Below are 17,781 nucleotides of genomic sequence, written 5' to 3' on the forward strand. Positions count from 1 at the left end.
ATGGGCAATCTCTCACTGACATTCAGGAGAACTTCGATTTCTTAGAGAGCTGTTTCAGTGATAATGCTGATGCACGATGGGCTCTTTGGGTTTCCTTTCCTACATAGGTGCAAAAATTATTCCTTGCCTTCCGTCCTCATCTTTTTATTTTTATTTTCCTTGTAACTTTTTTAATCGTGCGCCATTATACACATGCGCTGGTTCGAAGTTCAGTGTTTGTCCTTGTCTTTTACGTTCATGCATGAATTTATTCATGTCCTGGTTGTCAATAAATTTAAATATGAATCTTCCTTCTTTCTTTTCCTCATTTCGGGATTAAGCATCATTTTGTCCTTTTCTTAGATTTTAAGCGCGTGAGGTCAGCATTTGGATATTCCGCCGGTCCCATTTCACACAAAGTGACGGCGTATAGCGGATTTGGCGCTGTTTGGCGCGGGAAATGATGTAACGAACTACGAGATCTCGTTTACGCACATCTCTAATGTTTCCCCATAAAATTTGAACTATGTTCGCAGTGAAACGAAAACAAACAAACGCCACCGTTGTCACAGGCGCCGATGTTTAAAACCGAAACGTAAACATGGCCGCTGTTCATCTACGTCACAAACATGTCTGACGACTTACGGTTGACTGTGCTCTCTTGTACATAACTATTCACTCTCGGCAACCGTTGTTGTGCCAGTGGTTGCGCGTCGTACGGACCGTGCAAACTGTGGCCATATTTTAACCTGTTTTCAAGATGATTTCTTGGTTATTCCTTTTTCTGGCATGCGTTCCAACTTGTAAGTAAAGTTTCTACCGCTGCGGTGGTTAATTTTTGAGCCACGGCTTGCAGTAAAACTTGGTCAAAAGTCGGGGTGCGGCTGTCTGCACTCCTCTACATTCCTCCGAAGTTGTCAAACTTCCGCTACCAATGATCGGTGTTTTCTGCATTTCTAGTGTAAAAGTTATTTATGCGTGTGCATGATGAACGTCGTAATTGTAACCTTTCCCGTGGAAATAATGGTCACCAGTGTCGCGCATGGTTTTCGTGACTTTGAAACACCGATTGATGACACGATCCTTGCTCGCCTTGTTGCAGGCTTTGCTTTGGAATGCTACGTGTGTACGAGTCAAGACAAAAATAACGAGAAGTGTACCGAGACCATCAAAACGTGTGATCCTACTGAAACGCGCTGCCTTACCGAAGTTCGCTGGGGAAGTAAGTATATATATATATAAAAAAAAATGCACACTGCCAATAGCAATTCACGCTTCTGTTGCTAGATTTCTCGCCCTGGTTAATGTTATTGATTTATAGCTTGTCCGCTGAAATTCTTGTTTCTTTTTTACTGTTGTTGAAAATGCGTTTTACCATCCCGGTACAAGTACCGCTGTCAAACTCGCCTTTTGGCGCGCCATATATGCGTTGTCCCGTCGGAAAAAATATAAGACACAGATTTAACTTGACGCTGTCACTGTGTGAAATGCATCTGAAGTCAGATGTTAGCGAGCTGTGGCTTGAACATTGGACTGATGTTTTCTGGTAAACTGTGCGCAATGTGCTGCAGATCAGATCATCAATAAGAAGCATAGATGCTTATGTGAAGGCTGCATAGCCAAAGTGTGAAGCACAGCTTACTAAGGTTTCGCAAGTCAGTCCTTTGTGAATGGACAAAATGGTAACGCTGAGTGTTTAAAACCAGACATTGGTGTTCATAGCCATATAAAACTAACACCAGGTGATTGACTGCCTGTCTCCGCAAAACTGATCTTAAATCAATGTAGTCATTACTAGGCTAGCAAGGCTAGCTTAGTTCTTTGTGTCAATGCAACCTGAAAGTAACGGAACTAGTTCATTTGGAAAAGCAGGCAAAATAAAGAAAGTGCAGTGGACATAGCGAAGGCTTTCGACTTTTCAAAGACGGGGCACAAGTTTGTCAACTACTGTTTACATGCTGCATGATTGGATTGCTGTTGCCATGATATCTGCAGAGATTAGTTATAAACTTTGTTTGCTTGGCAAGTGGAGTGGGGAGGGAGATGGACTGTGCATATGCAGGTGCTAGTTTAAAATGTGTGTATGCTCTCATTAGATGGGACATTTACCTGAATCCCAGTGTCATGTCATTTTTTTTTGTTTTGTGTGGTATTGAGCCATTGTGCCTGCACCAATTCATATAGGCACTGTATATAAGGTAAATGTTCATTTTATTCATTTGGTAGTCCAGCATTGTCAGCATGATAAAGAGCCATAGTAGGGTGAAACTTGCACTCCAACAGTTTGGAAGCTCGTAAAATGTATACTGAAATACGTCCGTGCTTGATAGTGGAGACATGACAGTAGAGAAATTCCGCTGACACATCTGTGCTACTGCCATGTCTGTCCGTTATTATCACGTGATACATTTATGCCCAGGATCTGCCACCATGTTGTGGATCAGTGATCTTTGCAGCGCCCTTTGCCTCTCCAGGTTAATATGAGGAACTGTAAACTGTCACCATGCATGCTTCGCTGTGTGGTTTAATGTGGACTTTGTACTTCATACAAAATGGAGCTTAGCACCCTCTGCACTTCAAATAATCCTGTCTAAAGTGCAGTCACTGCAGTCAGAACCATGAAACACTTAAAATAAAGTGATACTTCAGATAAAGCAATTTCATTGTAATGACGGCTTACTGTCACTTGTCACTTGTTTGTTGCCACAATTCTATCAAAACCTGATCCTGGTGATAACAGTGACACAAAAGCAAACAAACCAATGACAAAGGGCAAAAAGAATAGAAACTAAATGGATCAGCCTCTAATTAGTGCTAAGCTTTTGCATCTCTAAATTTAAAAGACGGATTAACGAGGCCATGGCAGCACCTTTTAAAAAATGTATGTAATGTGTTTGTGCTTGGCAATAAATGGCAGCATCTCAGAAACTATCTCGAAACAAAAGGTTTCAAATGTGCTTTGTATGAGTGCCATTAATAGACAGTTATAGCGAAGTGTTCATGGTCAGCTCCGCTCAGACCAACGCATCCCAACAATTTGCACACAGCCACTCAGTGGAATGCTAGTGGGAGCGCTAATGCCCGTGCACACAATGCTCATACCGGCAGCAAAACGTGAAGCGTGGCCTCTGGTCCACTACAAGCCGATTGAATGGAGCGTGAGGGTGTGCCTACTGGTTTCTTTGTCGTTTTACAGCCAAGCTGAGAGTGTGTAGCTCGCGTCACTGTGAGATGCGCTTGGTAAATAAGCAAAATCAACACAGTTCATGTAGCCACCGGTGCGCATAAAATGCAAGTAGAGTGGAGCGTAAGCACTGCTCTGCTAAAACTGTCTATTGGCAGTCTGTTTCTCCTGCAATGCTTTCGCTGCCTTCCTCTCTTGTTTGTCCCTGGTGCACTTAAAGCTGTGCTGACAGCTGCACTTGAAGCTGCACTGCTCCACCTATCATCATGCCATCTTAGTTTCAGGGCTGTTGTGTCGTTTCTTGCCACTACATGGCACCTTCGCCTTATCAGTGATGAAATTTCTTCAGTGTATTTCATCAGGCCTTGCTGCCGACAAGTTCCACTTGAGTGAAGCACACAATTACTATCGTGGAGTGTGGTGGTCGACACACCACACCCTTGACACCTTAGCCTATGTTGATATAATTTCACAATGCTTGCACAATTTTCACAGGTACGAAAGGCATGAGACCATGAAAGCACAGAGGATAAGGAAAAGGGGGAACTGGTGATTAGAGCGTTGTCTGCTCTGGAGCCGACAGCCATCACTTAAGACTAGAAATGCAAAATTCAAAGCTAAAGTTCATTTTTTTTTGTGTGTGTGAGCGAGTTCTCGGCTCTCGCCTGAGCCTCCTGTGCCATCAGTACCATAGGTATGCACCCCCACAGCAATGCCGTCAAAAAGCGCAGACACTGACTGTGGCGACAAGGCCACCTTGAGATAAAAGCTTCTGCAACAAATTCATGCAAGCGCTGCTATAATTGGCAGCAGCATAAGACACTACTAGGTGAATGTAAATGAAATGTAAAATGAAACACTTTTCATTTTGTCTGCTTCTCTCTTGAATTTCGATGTTGAATAAGTTATGTTTGCATGTGCCATTTTTTTTTCTTGTGTGTGTGTGTGTGTGTCTGTGAACACAGCACCATACAAGGAAGCCTTTGAAGTGAAATGGTTTACTGCCAAAATTACAGCTTTAAGCAATGTAGAACTTTCTCCGTGTGAGTTAGGTATCAGTAAAGATTTCAGAATTCTGTAGAGACATTTATTCCTCCAGTGCTGCAGAAAATACTGTCAGTAAGGGGCTTGATGAGCCCTGTGTGACCCCTGTCAAATTGAAAAATTGCAGGTACGCCTTACTGGGCTCCATCCGGCGAAAAGCAGTACTACATCAGCAAGCACTGTTCCACTGAGGAACACTGTACGAATCAGACTATACTGTATCGTGAGCGCTGTGATCGCATCTGGTACAACGACTGGGAGTGTGTGGAATGCTGTACTGGTGACCGCTGCAACTATTATGTAACGGTATGGCTGCTTTATTGTGTACTGTAGAATCCGTTAGCTCTTTCCATGCCAACTTTTTTTTTCAGGATACCACCAGTATTTGCCAAATTTTTTCACAGCGAAGCTGTATATACCTATGCGAAACGTCCGTCTGTGCCCAGGAAGGCCCCTAGCGCTCTTGCCACTGCTCGCGTGTTCGTTGTCGTCTTCCTACACAGCTGGCAGGCTTTTGCCTTCACGTTTTAGAAACGTGTAACACTTGGTATAATTTTACAGCGAAGCTGTATATGCCTAGGCGAAACGTCCGTCCGTGCCCTAAAGGGCCCTCCGCAGGAACCAGTGTAAGAGCAAGAGGAGAGGGAATGTCCGGGTCGTTCACCTCGGAGTAACACGTGCTGGTGACATACATACACCTTCGCAGCGTTGGCTTGGCATGTACACGCGCCAAGTGTGAGGGAGCAAGAAGAAAGGGAACGTCTGGTTCTTTCACAGCATGGGTGTGACGTAGCACAGCCTGCGGGAAGTGCGCACGCGCCAAGTGTGAGGGAGCAAGGGGAGAGGGAACATCTGGCGTGCAATTGGCTGCGCGGTTGGTGACGTTCCTCTCTCGCAGCGGTGCGTGCACGCATCATTCTCTCTCCGACATCGCAATGGTACAGCCACGTGTCGTGCATCACCAAGATTACCAAAGTAATTGACATTCCACTTCGACAACATTTGGATTAATGCGACTCATGATTTGTTTCTCCATAATTGTTGTTTGACTATCACAGAGATTGCTGAACATGTAGGCATCAGCTTCAGATCCTTCGAAGGAAATTCTGACACGAAAACTCAACATGCATTGCATCGCTGCTAATTTCTTCGTGCCCCATGTGTTGACTGAGTACCAGAAAGCGAATCATGTTAACATCAGTCAACACTGACTTGATCGTGCCAGTGCTTATGTAAACTTATTGAAAACCATTGGAATAGGAAACAGAACCTGGGTCTACAGCTATGACGTCAAAACCAAGACCTAGTCGTCATTGCGGGTGCGGCAAAGATCGCCCTAACTGAAGAAAGCTTGGATGAGTCGATGCAGCATGAAAGTAATGTTGGCGGCTTTTTTTGATTGGCAGCAGATATCACGTGGCCAAGGAGTTAAATTTAGCATTTTGAAGCATCAGAGGGAAGCCTTATGCCAGAACAGACCTCAGCTGTGGACAAACCAGAGTTGGATGTTGCACCACGACAATGCACCAGCTCACTTTTCGCGTTTTGTGCACAATTTTCTGTCAATAAACAAAACGACCGTTGTGCACCAGCCACTTTACCATAAGTTGAAGTCTGCTTGTTAGGATGCTATTTCAACACATTTGATGAGATCGAGAAAAATGCACAGGAGTTGTTCATTATGCCTAAAGAAGTGTTAGAGAAAGCATTCCAAAGCTGGAATAAATGTTGGGAGTGGTGTATTGCTAGCATAGGGAACTACATTGAAGGTGAAAAACTTGAGTAAGTTGCATCTGCTAAAATAATGTTTTCATTGCAATAGTCCAGTCTTTTTCTTTTTTGGTCACATCTTGTGCTACCTCTGATTGTCACCTAGACCAGAGAAGGTAGCATAAAATGCATAATGAAATCAAGACTATATCTCCATCAGTGGCTCTGCTTAGCTGCTTGCAGAAGCTCGGCAGGCAGAGAAGATTATGATGTAAAAGCACTATGTACAGTTTCACCTTTTTGGAGGAGAAGACCATGAAAATCCATAAACGTACCTTTGCCGCTCAGAGTTATCCCAGGCTTCTGGCATTTAGGTCAGCTAGGGCGTGATGGGGATCAGAGAGACTGTGCCATCAACCCTTCCCATGATGGTGTAGCTACTTATACATCCCACTCCACAAAAAATGTTTTTGGGCTTTTTTTGTCAAGACATAGATGAACTGTAGAAAAATGGCAAAGCTGGCGAGTTGGAATGTATCCATTGTACCAGTGCACATGAAACAACACACAACAAAAAAGAAAGGAATACAAGATGAGCATTGATGATACAGCTGAACAAATGTGGTGAAAGTCAGAAACAACAAACCCTAAGTGACCACAATGTGTTCTGCTAAAAGCAACGAGACAGTGACATGTTTGTGGAGACGCTGAGAGATGGTGTCGAAAATTGCGAGTTGTATACACATGTATTTTGTTAAGCTTAGATTGAATTGTGCTCTGAATTTTTCATGGATGCTGTCCTATGCATTTCTTGCTCTTAATAAATTGTGTGGAGAACAGCATTTGCAATGTTAAAAGCTCAGAAGAGTTGGGAAATGTGAACTGTCTAAAACAACGGCAAAATACACTGATTTCGCCATGCGTTCAGCACTTCTAGAGGATGCCGTCTACTTCACGGGCCAAGAATGAAATTTTCGTCATTGGTGGCACTGTTCGCTGTTCCGTCCAGTATTATTGGCAGCTGTACGGTGCCTACAGTAATGAAATAAGTTATTCACATTGCAGGTGATTAACTTGTCACAAACGAGTGCTTGGGCTATTTGCAAAAGTGGTTTGTTTTTGTAAAATATTGCTGTGCAAATGGAAGAAAGGAACACACATGCTGTCGTGCTGTTTCTAAGTGTCTTCTTGTGTGGCGACCATTTTTCAATTTGTGCAGTAATTTCTCATGATATCACAAACCAACTAGGTCCCAAGATACTATACTGAAGTGGCTTGTAGGGATAACAGCCTGCATGGGCTTCTAATACTCCTAAAATTTCACCAGTGTTGTTTCTCTATCCTAAATTAGTTTGCACATTCCGTTGTGAGAATAAGCTAAAACTTCGCATTACTTAGCCATGTTAAAGCCCATTTTGCAGTGCACTGACGGCCTTTGTGTCCAGTGGGGAGTCCTGTCCACTGTACTGTGCTTGGTATACTGTCTGCGCGGGCCATGTTCACATTGAAACTCATGGTTTTGTAGAATGATAGATATGGTCTTTATTATGACAATGAAAACCAGTGTCATGCTATGCATGCTGTGTAGTGGAAGCTCAATACACCGGGACGTTCTGTATGATGAAGAAAATGTCTGAAGTTGTCATGTATAGTCTGTATTACAGTCTGATATTCACAACATTAGCACCACAGAGTCACTCCTCCTTTTTCTTGGTTGCAGCTCGGTGCAGGTCTCTCAAGGCCGTCAGCATGGATCTGCATAGTTGCCGCTGCTGTTGCTCTCCTGGCCTCCTATACCAGGGCATCATGATGCAGTGTCTCCCGCCTTCCTCATGGTTGTCATTGTCCCTCACGGATCGTTGCACTCAAGCTTTTGGTATGTGAGGGCGTTTCGTGAGGGTGTCCACCTGGCTCCAAGTTGCATGGTTCATCATATTTAGCAATACTGATTCTCAGGAGTGGTTTCCACAGTGCTCTTCAGCTGTATAGAAAGAATTTAATGTAAACTGTTGTGCAGTGAAAATTCTGCATTAAGATTCATGCCAGGGCAACAGGCAGGGGTTCAGTTATTTTCGTTAATATTAGTTATGGTTGTTAGTACTCTATGCCTTTCAGACATTCTGGTTTTTAGTATTCTCTTAAGGTTAATCTATTTTAGGAAGCATGCTGCAAACCTCACCATGGGTACCTGCAGTGAAGGTTCCTATGCTGACAGCAGCAGCATAATATTAAGCTAGTGAGTAGTGTAGGTGGCATTTAGTAGGATGCTCACTCTTTCATGGCACCAACTACTGTTGCTAAACTAGACACATGACTGTCCAGTTTCTGCTAAAGGTATGACTGGGCTCAGAAGTTTTGAGAACATGAGATCGTTGAAGAATTGATGTTTTCACAGTCTTATGCACAGCATGTATTGAGAGAATATGGGGTGTTGTTCTCCTATTACTGTACAGTCTGCTCACTTGGGTTCCATAATGTGCATGTCTTCTGTGGGCGGTGCTATAGACACCTTGATTGGAATATTGGCTTTCGAGTCTGACTTCACCTGAACGATATTTTTCACAGTACCCCTGTTCTCTAGACTTTTGTGGTCAGTGATACAAGTGTATGCTCCAGCGCTGAGGCATGTTCAATCGCAGTATCTATGCTAGGCTGGCTGCCCCATGCATACATGTGACGAAACAGACCTGTGCCTCAGATTGTTCAGAATGTTGTCCGATTTTCATTGAAGCCCAAGCGGTTGGTGTCTGCTGCTCAGCATGCTACACCGAAGTAGTGACAATGTCATCTGGCATGTGGAGGTAGTAAAAAAAGCTTACAAGAATTTCCATTAGTGCAGTAGACTTCCATTAATTTGACTCTGGCAAATTATATTTTTCGGTTTATTCGATCATGACCAAAGGTCTCAGCTGGCCTCCATGCATTTCTATGGACCCAAACTTTTGTTATTTAGATCCTAAAATTGGCCTTCGCCAGATAAATAGAACTTAGACCAGCCAGCATGCACATGCGTGACCCATACGGTGACCCCAATAGCGACCCCTGTAGTGGCAGCATCTGTGTTGGCAGAGTTTAAGCGACAGTGAATGCGTTGAGCACACATCAATTCCCGTCAAAAACGCCCGTTTTCGGCCTGCCCTAGAAGATGTTTATGCAATAATCGTAGCTCACAATTTCTAATTATAGCAGAACCTCATTGATACGTTTTAGAAAAAAAAATGCGATGACCAGGACAACGCACTAATGAGAAAAGGGAGCTCGCGCATTAAACGACGTTCGGCACAGCGAGTCGGATCATGTGTCCGTGGGCCTGGTGTGCAACACTCACGAAGGTCTGTTCATGGCGGTACCCGCAGGACGCCCCGCGAAGTTGTTTATGGCTGCGGGAAGGGGGGAGGGGGTGGTGCACCATCGCCGCGCCACTACAGATTTCTAAGCTGATGGTGGTGTTGGACTGCAGACCACGTGTGTGTGTGCCGATGAACCGCTGTGACGTCTGTGCAGCGTTTCGAAGACCAAATGGAATTCTCAAAAATTCAAAGAGGCCAAATGGGGTGGTAATTGCTGTTTTTGGAATGTCTTCTTCTGCCACAGGAATTTGGTGGAAGGCTCGCACCAGGTCAGTTTTGGAAAATGCTCTTGTGCCATCCAGTGCCGACGTGAAATCTTGGATGTTAGGCAGTGGGTACTGATCAGGAATGGTTTTTGCGTTCAGGGATTGGTAGTCCCCACATGGCCTCCAGTCACCTGATTTTTTGGGGTCCAGGTGGAGTGGAGACACCCAGCTACTGGACGATGGCCGTATGATTCCAAGTTCCAACATGTGTTCGAACTCTGCTCGGGCAATTTTGAGTTTGTCCGCGGCGAGTCGTCATTGGCGAGCAAAAACAGGTGGACCAGTTGTTAGGATGTGATAACGAACGTCATGTTGCAGGGGTTATGTCCAGTCGTTTGGTCGCATGACGTTGGGGAACTTTTGAAGGAGGCAAGCAAAAGGATTACCAGCAACTGTTGTGGTTGGGGCGACTATAGGTGAGTCAGAGGGAACGATACCGTGAACAGAGAGCAATGCAGCAGTGTCTAGCAGCCGTTGGCTTTTCACGTCGACCAGCAGTCCATGGTGGTTCAGGAAGTCAGTGCCAATGAGAGCACGGCGAACGTCAGCGACGAGGAAAACCCAACGGAACACGCGGCGCAGGCCTAGGTTGAGGGACCACGACTTGTGAACAGGGATCCTGCTACCATTGGCAGCTTGAAGGTAGGAGGTCGGCGGTGTCGTTCGGTCGGAACGTTGCGCGGGAATGATGCTGTCTTCTGCTCCACTGTCCACCAGGTACTGCTGGCCCGTGGTTCTGTTCATGACATGAAATAGGCGACTTTTGCTTTGGCCCTGACAGGTTGTCGCCATTAAAGGTCAGCCGGCTGGTTTCCCTGCCACGTGCAAGGGCGGAGGCAATGGCGCGCGTCCTGCCCGAAGCGGCGATGATAAAAGCATACCCATGGTGGCGTCTGAGACCGGGAACGTTCTTCTCTTGTACGCTGTGGTCTACTTGAGCTGCGGTACCTTCCGTGATGGGGTTGAGTGTGATGACGCTCTGCAGCACAAACTAATTGTGCAAGGTGATTGCAGAGCATGTCGATGGGAGAAGCGGCGGTGGGTAATGTTTGCGAAACTGGACTCACAGTGGTGTTTGATGGTGTTACGTTGCACACTACTACTGGCATCACTACCTCCATGACTTTGTCCGCCAAACTGGCCAGGCTGTTGAGGTTCATTGCACTGGCTGTAGTGAGTACCATCTGAACGTTAACTGGAAGGCATTGCATGAACAGTTCCCACAGGAGGCGGTCATCGGTGGCTGCTGTGTTGCCGCTCATGAGCTGTCGCATACGGCGAAGGAGCTGGCTTGGCCGGCGGTCTCCCAAGTCCTCCGCGGAGAGCAACTGCTGCATGCGGGCACGCTGCGATGTTGTTGTGCTCTTGAGATCGCTGTATGGTCGCCAACTTCTTGTGCAGCGGTAGGTGACAGCGCCGAAACAACTAGGTGGTACTTGCATTGTTCCGTGCGAACGCCAGAGAGAACAAATTACGATTCCGGTTGAAGAAACCAAGCTGCAGAGTTGCGGTCCCAGTATGGTTGGAGTCAGATTGAAACCGCGGAGACGTCTTGTTGCTCGGTTGTGGCGGTCGGTTCAGTGTCTGGCTGTATCTCGTTGCTGTGCATGGCTCCACAACAACTTCGGAAGTGCCGCGAAGATGAACTATGGGTCGCCACTTTGTAGAGTCGTGGTGAGAGTTGAGAGGAGAAAAGAGGGCAAAGGAGCAGAGAGCAGTACGGTGCACGGACCTAGCGCGAAAGGAAAGCAGCACATAAAGTAATGAGAAAAGGGAGCTCGCGCAATAAACGACGTTCAGCACAGCGAGTTGGATCATGTGTCCGTGTGCCTGGCGTGCAGCACTCGTGATGGTCTGTTCATGGCAGGCCCGCAGGATGCCCCACGGAGTTGTTTATGGCTGTGGGGGTGGTGCACCATCGCCGCACCGCTACAGCACGATCCGAGGTCACTAAAAAATTTGGCAGACTCAAATGTAGTTGACATCTGCGTAATGTGAAGCGTTGCATCAATTGTTGTGGCACGAGACGCTGATGCGCGCGCTGAGCTGGTGGGGTCCGAGTGTCCCGAGACACATTCTCATTACCTGCCATGGTGGCTTAGAGGCTATGGTGTTGCACTGCTAAGCATGAGGTCGTGGGACCAAACCCCAGCCACGGTGGCCGCATGTCGAGGGGGGCAAAATGCAAGAACGCCCGTGTCCTGTGCATTGGGGGCATGTTAAAGATCCCCTCGTGGTCAAAATTAATCCAGAGTCCATCACTACGAATTAATTGGAGACCCCACTACGGATAAAGTTACGCTTTAAAAAAGAAGTTTAACTGTATTATTTTTTGTGTTCTCGATCGCGAACGTTGGTGCCGGGAAATCGTATGAACAGGATCGTATCAACAAGGTTGATACGATCCTGATGCAACGTGTTTACCCAGTTCTAACACGCGGCTTTATATATATTTATATTTTTTCAAGAAAATTTGGCCGAAAATTCCCTGCATGGTACAATTGGATACAGAACTAAAACCGCATTCCCGGCGTTCATGTGTTTTATTTACCGCCTAACAAATTTACTGCGGTGAAGCTGGCATTAGGAATCCGGCCGTCATTGTGCAACACATATTAGACCCTTGCCCATTTTCTTTTGCTGAAAAATTGGGTGCACGTTAGATTTCTACATTGTTTAGATGCTTTAATGTAATTTCTACGTTAGTTTTCTACTTTGGACACATAGAAAGTGGATGTGCATTTGATTCGTGCATTTGATAGACTCGGCAAATACTGCCAAATGATTCAGCGGTGTGTCTTGCCGTTTTTTCCTGCATCTTGTTTAATTAGACCTGCCGGATAAGTCAATCAATTTCGTTAGTCCTGTCAGGGTTGAATTAATGGAAGCCTACTGTAATAACCTTGTTATTCTAGTATGGCAGCCTTGGAATGCGCACTTCTGAATGATTTCGTTTGTAGTTAGAAGCATGTAACGTGCAAACGAAGATGGTCAGAGGTCAAGAAGATGGGACACATATAATAAACTTGCAAGTATGTATACAGTCATACCTCTATTTAACAAACATTGATATAATGAATTATTGGCTTTAACAAAGTGAATAACAAGTTTGGCTGATCGTGCTTTATTTCAGTAGAGTATTCTGTTATAACGAAACAAAAAATGCAAGATCTATGTTTCCTAACACTTGCACTATGTGGGAGCTTTTAAAATGTACCGGGTGTTCAAAATTAAGCTTTACGGAATTTCGAAAAATTGCCTGTGGCAGGTAGCATAATTGTTATCATTGAGCTGGGTTATTCGAAGAGGCGGACATTAGTAGCACGAGAAATCGAAACACATATTCAACTAATTAACAAAAATTTACTAATGAACTTCTTAGTTAATTACTTTATGGCACATATTGCAATTTCCGAATTGTAGACGGTGAGCTTGCAAGACGCATCCACTTGAAATGAATTTCCAGGATGACACCAGTTTTCAAAGTGTGGGACGAAATACATGGGTGTTCCAGTTAGTTTTGTGCTTTAATGTATAAAACAGAATTTTGGTAAAAAAGTAAGTGGAACAACATTGCATTTTTACGGCGAGTTTGATGGCGCATATCTCCAAACTGGTCTCATTCTGGAAATTCATTCCAAGTGGATACGCCTGACAAGCTCACCTGCTACAATTCATAAATTGCAATATGTGTCGTAAAGTAATTAACTAAGTTAATTAGTAAAATTTTGTTAAGTAGTTGGATATGTGTTTCGATTTCTCGCACTACTCCGCCTCATCGAATACTCAGCTCAATGATAAGAATTATGCTACCTGCCTAAGGCGATTTCTAAAAAATTCCCTAAAACTTGAAAATGAACACCCTCTGTATTGAAACAAAGCTGTGCTCGATAAAGACAGCATGACAGTGTCGAAATTGTGCTGTGGTGTGTTAACAGCTGCCTTGTCTGTCAGTTTTCATCATCAGATAAAGTCATAGTCCTGAGGAGCTGCTGTCTCATGGTGGAGCAGCTTTCGATGTTCCCTTTGACTCTCAAGGTTGTTACGAAGAAAAGGGTCACTGTCTATGCTGCACCGAGTGGTTTCATGCAGATTTCCACTCGCGCCTTGTACTACACTGAGTCTGGTGCCACTCAACTTATAATAATCTGGTCTAAATTTCATGCATGGCAGTCAAAGTCATAAAAACTTCGAATAAAGTGATTTCATTATAACAAGGGTTTGCTATATATGTATACAGATACGGATTTTGCAACACCATTAAATTTTGTAAATTTGAAATTGCCACTGCTCAGAAAAACAAGTTGAAGGCACCAAGAAGTGTAAATGCTTGTGCTGGTAATGCAACTTATTTGCAACATTCTGTGGCAAGTCCTTTGTTTCACTGTCTTTACCTTGTTCTCGCCATGCAATGCACATTGAGCAGCTCTTTGACCAGTGTAGGGCACCAGAAGCTCCGTGGACAGGAGCGTGCAGAAAACACTTGCATTCCATTTGAACACATGCCTGAGACAATCTTCGTGCTGGGGGTGAAATTTTTCCCTGCACTCTTGCTGCCATTGCCATTCAGCACAGTACATTGAGGAAACATTCCACATATTGGTGGTGGTGAAATGTTAATGCAGCAGACTATGATGCGTGTTACAAGCATTCAGATTTATGAAAATTGAGCAACTGTACAGTTCAGCTTTTAATGTAGTTCTATACATTCTGCTGGGTTGTTGATCAGCAGTCATGCTGGAACTTGAAAAACTTATATTTGCATGGAAAAGATTTAACTGCAATATTTATCTGTGGTAAACTTCTACATTCCTATTTTCTGTTTTAAATTCATGATTTGAAGTCGCTAATGGTGTGCCTGAGAAAAGCACCTGTCTTGCATGTCACTCTGCCAGCACTAGTAGTTTGCAGCAGTAAAAACAGAACTGCTCAGCTACTGCTTACGGCATTGTATCGTTCGCTAGATTTTTGTAAGGTACCTTTTATTTAACTGCGTTGTAGTGAGGGGTACTATGGTTCCATAAGGGGACATTTATAGTATACAGAAAGTTGCATTTTTCACAACACTTCTGTGCGCTAAACCCCAACATTCATAAGCACTGTAGAACTGGGTCAACCTAGGTCCCTGCAAATTATTAGCTCTATTTTATATATGTCATATTGTAGGTTTATAATGTAGACTGTCCCATTATGTGCTTTACCTCTTCTCTTTGTTGTCATTTTCACCCATCTTGTTCTCCTTTCCCTCTTCACAAGTGCAAAGTGGCCAGCTTGAAGAATGTGGCTCAGGCTGACCTCTCTGCCTTTCCCATAGTTTGACTTTTCTTTCTCCCTCTTTCACTAGGTTCTTAGACTTAACTTCATTGTGCAATTAGGCATGCAAGCAAACTTTGTTGCTCTCACTGTGGAGGAACCTACTGCACACAGTTCATACTGCTAATGCGTTCCGGCTGTGGAGAAGCGTAGTTGCGATTCCAGATTGTGTGTCCTTACAGTTTGAAAGTGCATGGCGGTTATCATTTTTTACACAACTACAATAGTCTCTGCCATAAGCAGAACATGCAGACTAAAATGGAACTGTTTCGAGTTCTTTAGAACTTGCCCCTTTACGTGCGACTACTTACCAGCTACGTACTTGTACAATGTGGGATACCGGTGTTGAATGTTATATAGTTCAGAATACAACTGTACACTAGTGATGTTTTTATCATGATGAGCTCATAACTGCCTGTTGACTGCACTGCATTGTTATAATTGTTATGTGCCTTTAAATGACAAACACCCAGTTTCTTTTTTCTTTTTTTTAAATTAAAATATACCTTACCCATGCTTCTTGTAATGTTATGAATGAACACGTGGCTATATTCACTATGTTATAACATCCGTGCAGTGCTGTTTTGCTTGGCATAACTTTATAGCATTCCACTAAGTAGCATGGCATTCACAACTCGCAGTCATAGGCCCTGGTTTTATAAGTCCAAGCACAGTTGACTGAATTTAGTGTGTTATTAAAAAGTAGTGTTACAAACAAGCAGACATGTTGATGACCAGGTTGATATCCGTCCATTTTTTGTACATAAAGATATCTTCTGATGCATCTTCACGGTCATGTATATATATATATACTTTTACACAAGAAATATATATATATTTGTGGCTTTTCAGTAACTTTTCCAGTGTGCTTTCACTTTTAGCTAGCTTTCTTGTGACATGTTTTATTGCGATAGCAATTATATGGGGCAATTATATGATCACTCTAAAGCGGATTTCTGCCATCGCCGTCGCCGTGAGGTTCCGTATGACGCAATGGCAATGAAATCGTCGCCGCGCGCCGTATGCTGTATGTGCGAGTGAAAGGGCACGAGGGACGCGAACGCACGGCGGAGAGCAAATGCGCGTTCTGCGCCGTGCTCCCTGAAGGGCTGCAGAATTAAGCGTCTCTTTCCTCCTTTACAATCACCATATATATAGAGCAAACGCGACTTCCTCCGTTGTGCGAAAGGTCGTGGGGGGACGGGAGGGGAGGCGACGTTTAGCTGCGGCACCAAATGTCTATTTATATGGGTGGTAAAAACTTCCGACGCTACTCGATGAGTGTCCCGTTCTGATCTCGTCGAGAAACCTCCGAGCCGCCCCCAGAGGCACCGGCAACAGTCACCAACGCCGCGCGTTTGGTGCGAACGCGGGCAAAACGCCGACGGCGTCGACAACAGTTCTGCGCATTGATGGTGCTGCTGCATGTCCAAGTTTATACTGCTGATAAAACTACTATCCTTACTCTGTATAGCTCTCTACTAATTTGCTATCGCAATTGTTGCTTTGTCTTTCGGGTGAAACTGCAACATTTTTGAACTCTTGGCCAGAATCTCGTTTATGTTGGATATTTCAGAGTGCCACTGAAGCCGTAAAGATCTTGTTGCATGACATCGCATGATCTGAATCTCATGTTTATGTCCTCAAAAGAGGGCTGCTTTATACACGCAATGATCTGTACAACAAAGTGAGATATTAAAACATACTTTTGTGACTTGATGCCCTTATATGGTTTATCACATGTACAATAAATCAAGATGTCCGTTTGAGAACATGACCCTGTTTGGTTATTTTTACCGCTAAGAGCAAGCCACAGTGCTTTTCTACCAGTACTGCTTCTTATTCATAAATGTGACCAGCTGCTGCTCTACTACATTGGACTACCAGAGAGAATAGCTAAATTTGTGCTTTTAAGTAGAGGCTGGGGTATATTTAGAATGGCACTGACGCACTCCTTGTCCACAATTAGCCGTGTTTAAATTATTCGAATGATTTTGTTAGTTTTACTGCAGTACATCTTTTGTTACATCAAAAAAGTAAGAAAACAAGTGCTGGTTGGTGTCCTCATGCCAGGATAATGAACCGCATGTGGAAGGGAAATGCCCAAAAAGGAGAATAAAAAATTGACTGCTTAAAGGGTCCCGAAAAGATTTTTGTCATAGTTGAGAGTACTGCCTGAACATGGAAAGCATCTCCCACGGAATGCTTTTGTACAAGAATTTTATGTCAGTACGCTACGTGAAAAGTGCTAAAAGTGATTAGACATTATCTTCCTTCTCAAGCCGCAGCATTACCCACAACTCGTATCCCGTGTGGCCACGGCTACGTCTCATTATCTTGGGAACAATGTCACACGGTGACACAAGTGCTGTCTACTGGTTAATTTGAACCGAGTGTGTTCCAGCATCCGTCTACGATGCAGTTTTTCTTGTTACTGTAGTGATGGTGGCCTCAAACTCAAGTTTATGTGCTAAACTAACATTTTCTACAGCATTCAGTTGTTGCTGTTTACTTCCTACACACACCTGCTGTGTGAAAGGACGAGCACAGTACTGTGATGGTACAATTAATTTTTCTGCCACCAGAAAAAGACATTGCTGCGCCTATGTACATGCGAGATAATCCCTCGTGTGTCCCATCGGCTGCTGTTGTCACTGTACTGTTGTTAACCTTTGTCACATTCTTTCTGACTCTTCGCCTTCCTCCATTCAGCCCCACAATACTATGACAGAGCCCAGCTTTTTCGAAGAAACTCTTTATTCTAGTCCTCCTGTCACATGTGCAAATGTGCGTGCACAGACGACAGCCGTAGCAGACTATCTACATTTATTGCATTTGTTTTCATTTTTACACGCACCTAAATTACTATGTGTACATGTTCATATTATTAAAAAGAGGCCTAATGGAACAACATGCTTCAAGTATACCTGATAAC

General features: G+C 44.2%; 2 protein-coding genes across 2 annotated transcripts in view; one reads left to right on the forward strand and one right to left on the reverse strand.

Moving 5' to 3' along the window:
- Positions 1–643: 643 nt before the first annotated feature.
- LOC119442982 (uncharacterized) lies at positions 644–7,776 on the forward strand. Its single transcript, XM_037708083.2, has 4 exons — positions 644–782; positions 1,082–1,201; positions 4,335–4,513; positions 7,638–7,776. Exons 1-4 carry the CDS (start codon positions 740–742, stop codon positions 7,725–7,727), a joined length of 432 nt encoding a protein of 143 aa, XP_037564011.1. The 5' UTR covers positions 644–739; the 3' UTR covers positions 7,728–7,776.
- A 22-nt stretch (positions 7,777–7,798) lies between these two features.
- Positions 7,799–17,781, reverse strand: part of LOC119442980 (alpha-catulin-like) — a 162,101-nt gene continuing 152,118 nt past the window's right edge. Inside the window, exon 16 of the transcript XR_007465745.1 lies at positions 7,799–7,892. The gene's annotated coding sequence lies outside the window, so the exon portion shown is untranslated. The remainder of the gene's footprint in view (positions 7,893–17,781) is intronic.

The sequence above is a fragment of the Dermacentor silvarum genome, chromosome 2 (assembly GCF_013339745.2).
Source record: "Dermacentor silvarum isolate Dsil-2018 chromosome 2, BIME_Dsil_1.4, whole genome shotgun sequence".
NCBI classification, from domain to species: Eukaryota; Metazoa; Arthropoda; class Arachnida; order Ixodida; family Ixodidae; genus Dermacentor; species Dermacentor silvarum.

What these genes read in the sequence shown, in the direction of transcription:
- LOC119442982 (XM_037708083.2), top strand. Translation starts at nt 740, where the DNA reads ATGATTTCTTGGTTATTCCTTTTTCTGGCATGCGTTCCAACTT. An exon ending in TCTGGCATGCGTTCCAACTT is followed by an intron (nt 783 to 1,081) that starts GTAAGTAAAGTT and finishes GCCTTGTTGCAG; the next exon opens with GCTTTGCTTTGGAATGCTAC. An exon ending in TACCGAAGTTCGCTGGGGAA is followed by an intron (nt 1,202 to 4,334) that starts GTAAGTATATAT and finishes GAAAAATTGCAG; the next exon opens with GTACGCCTTACTGGGCTCCA.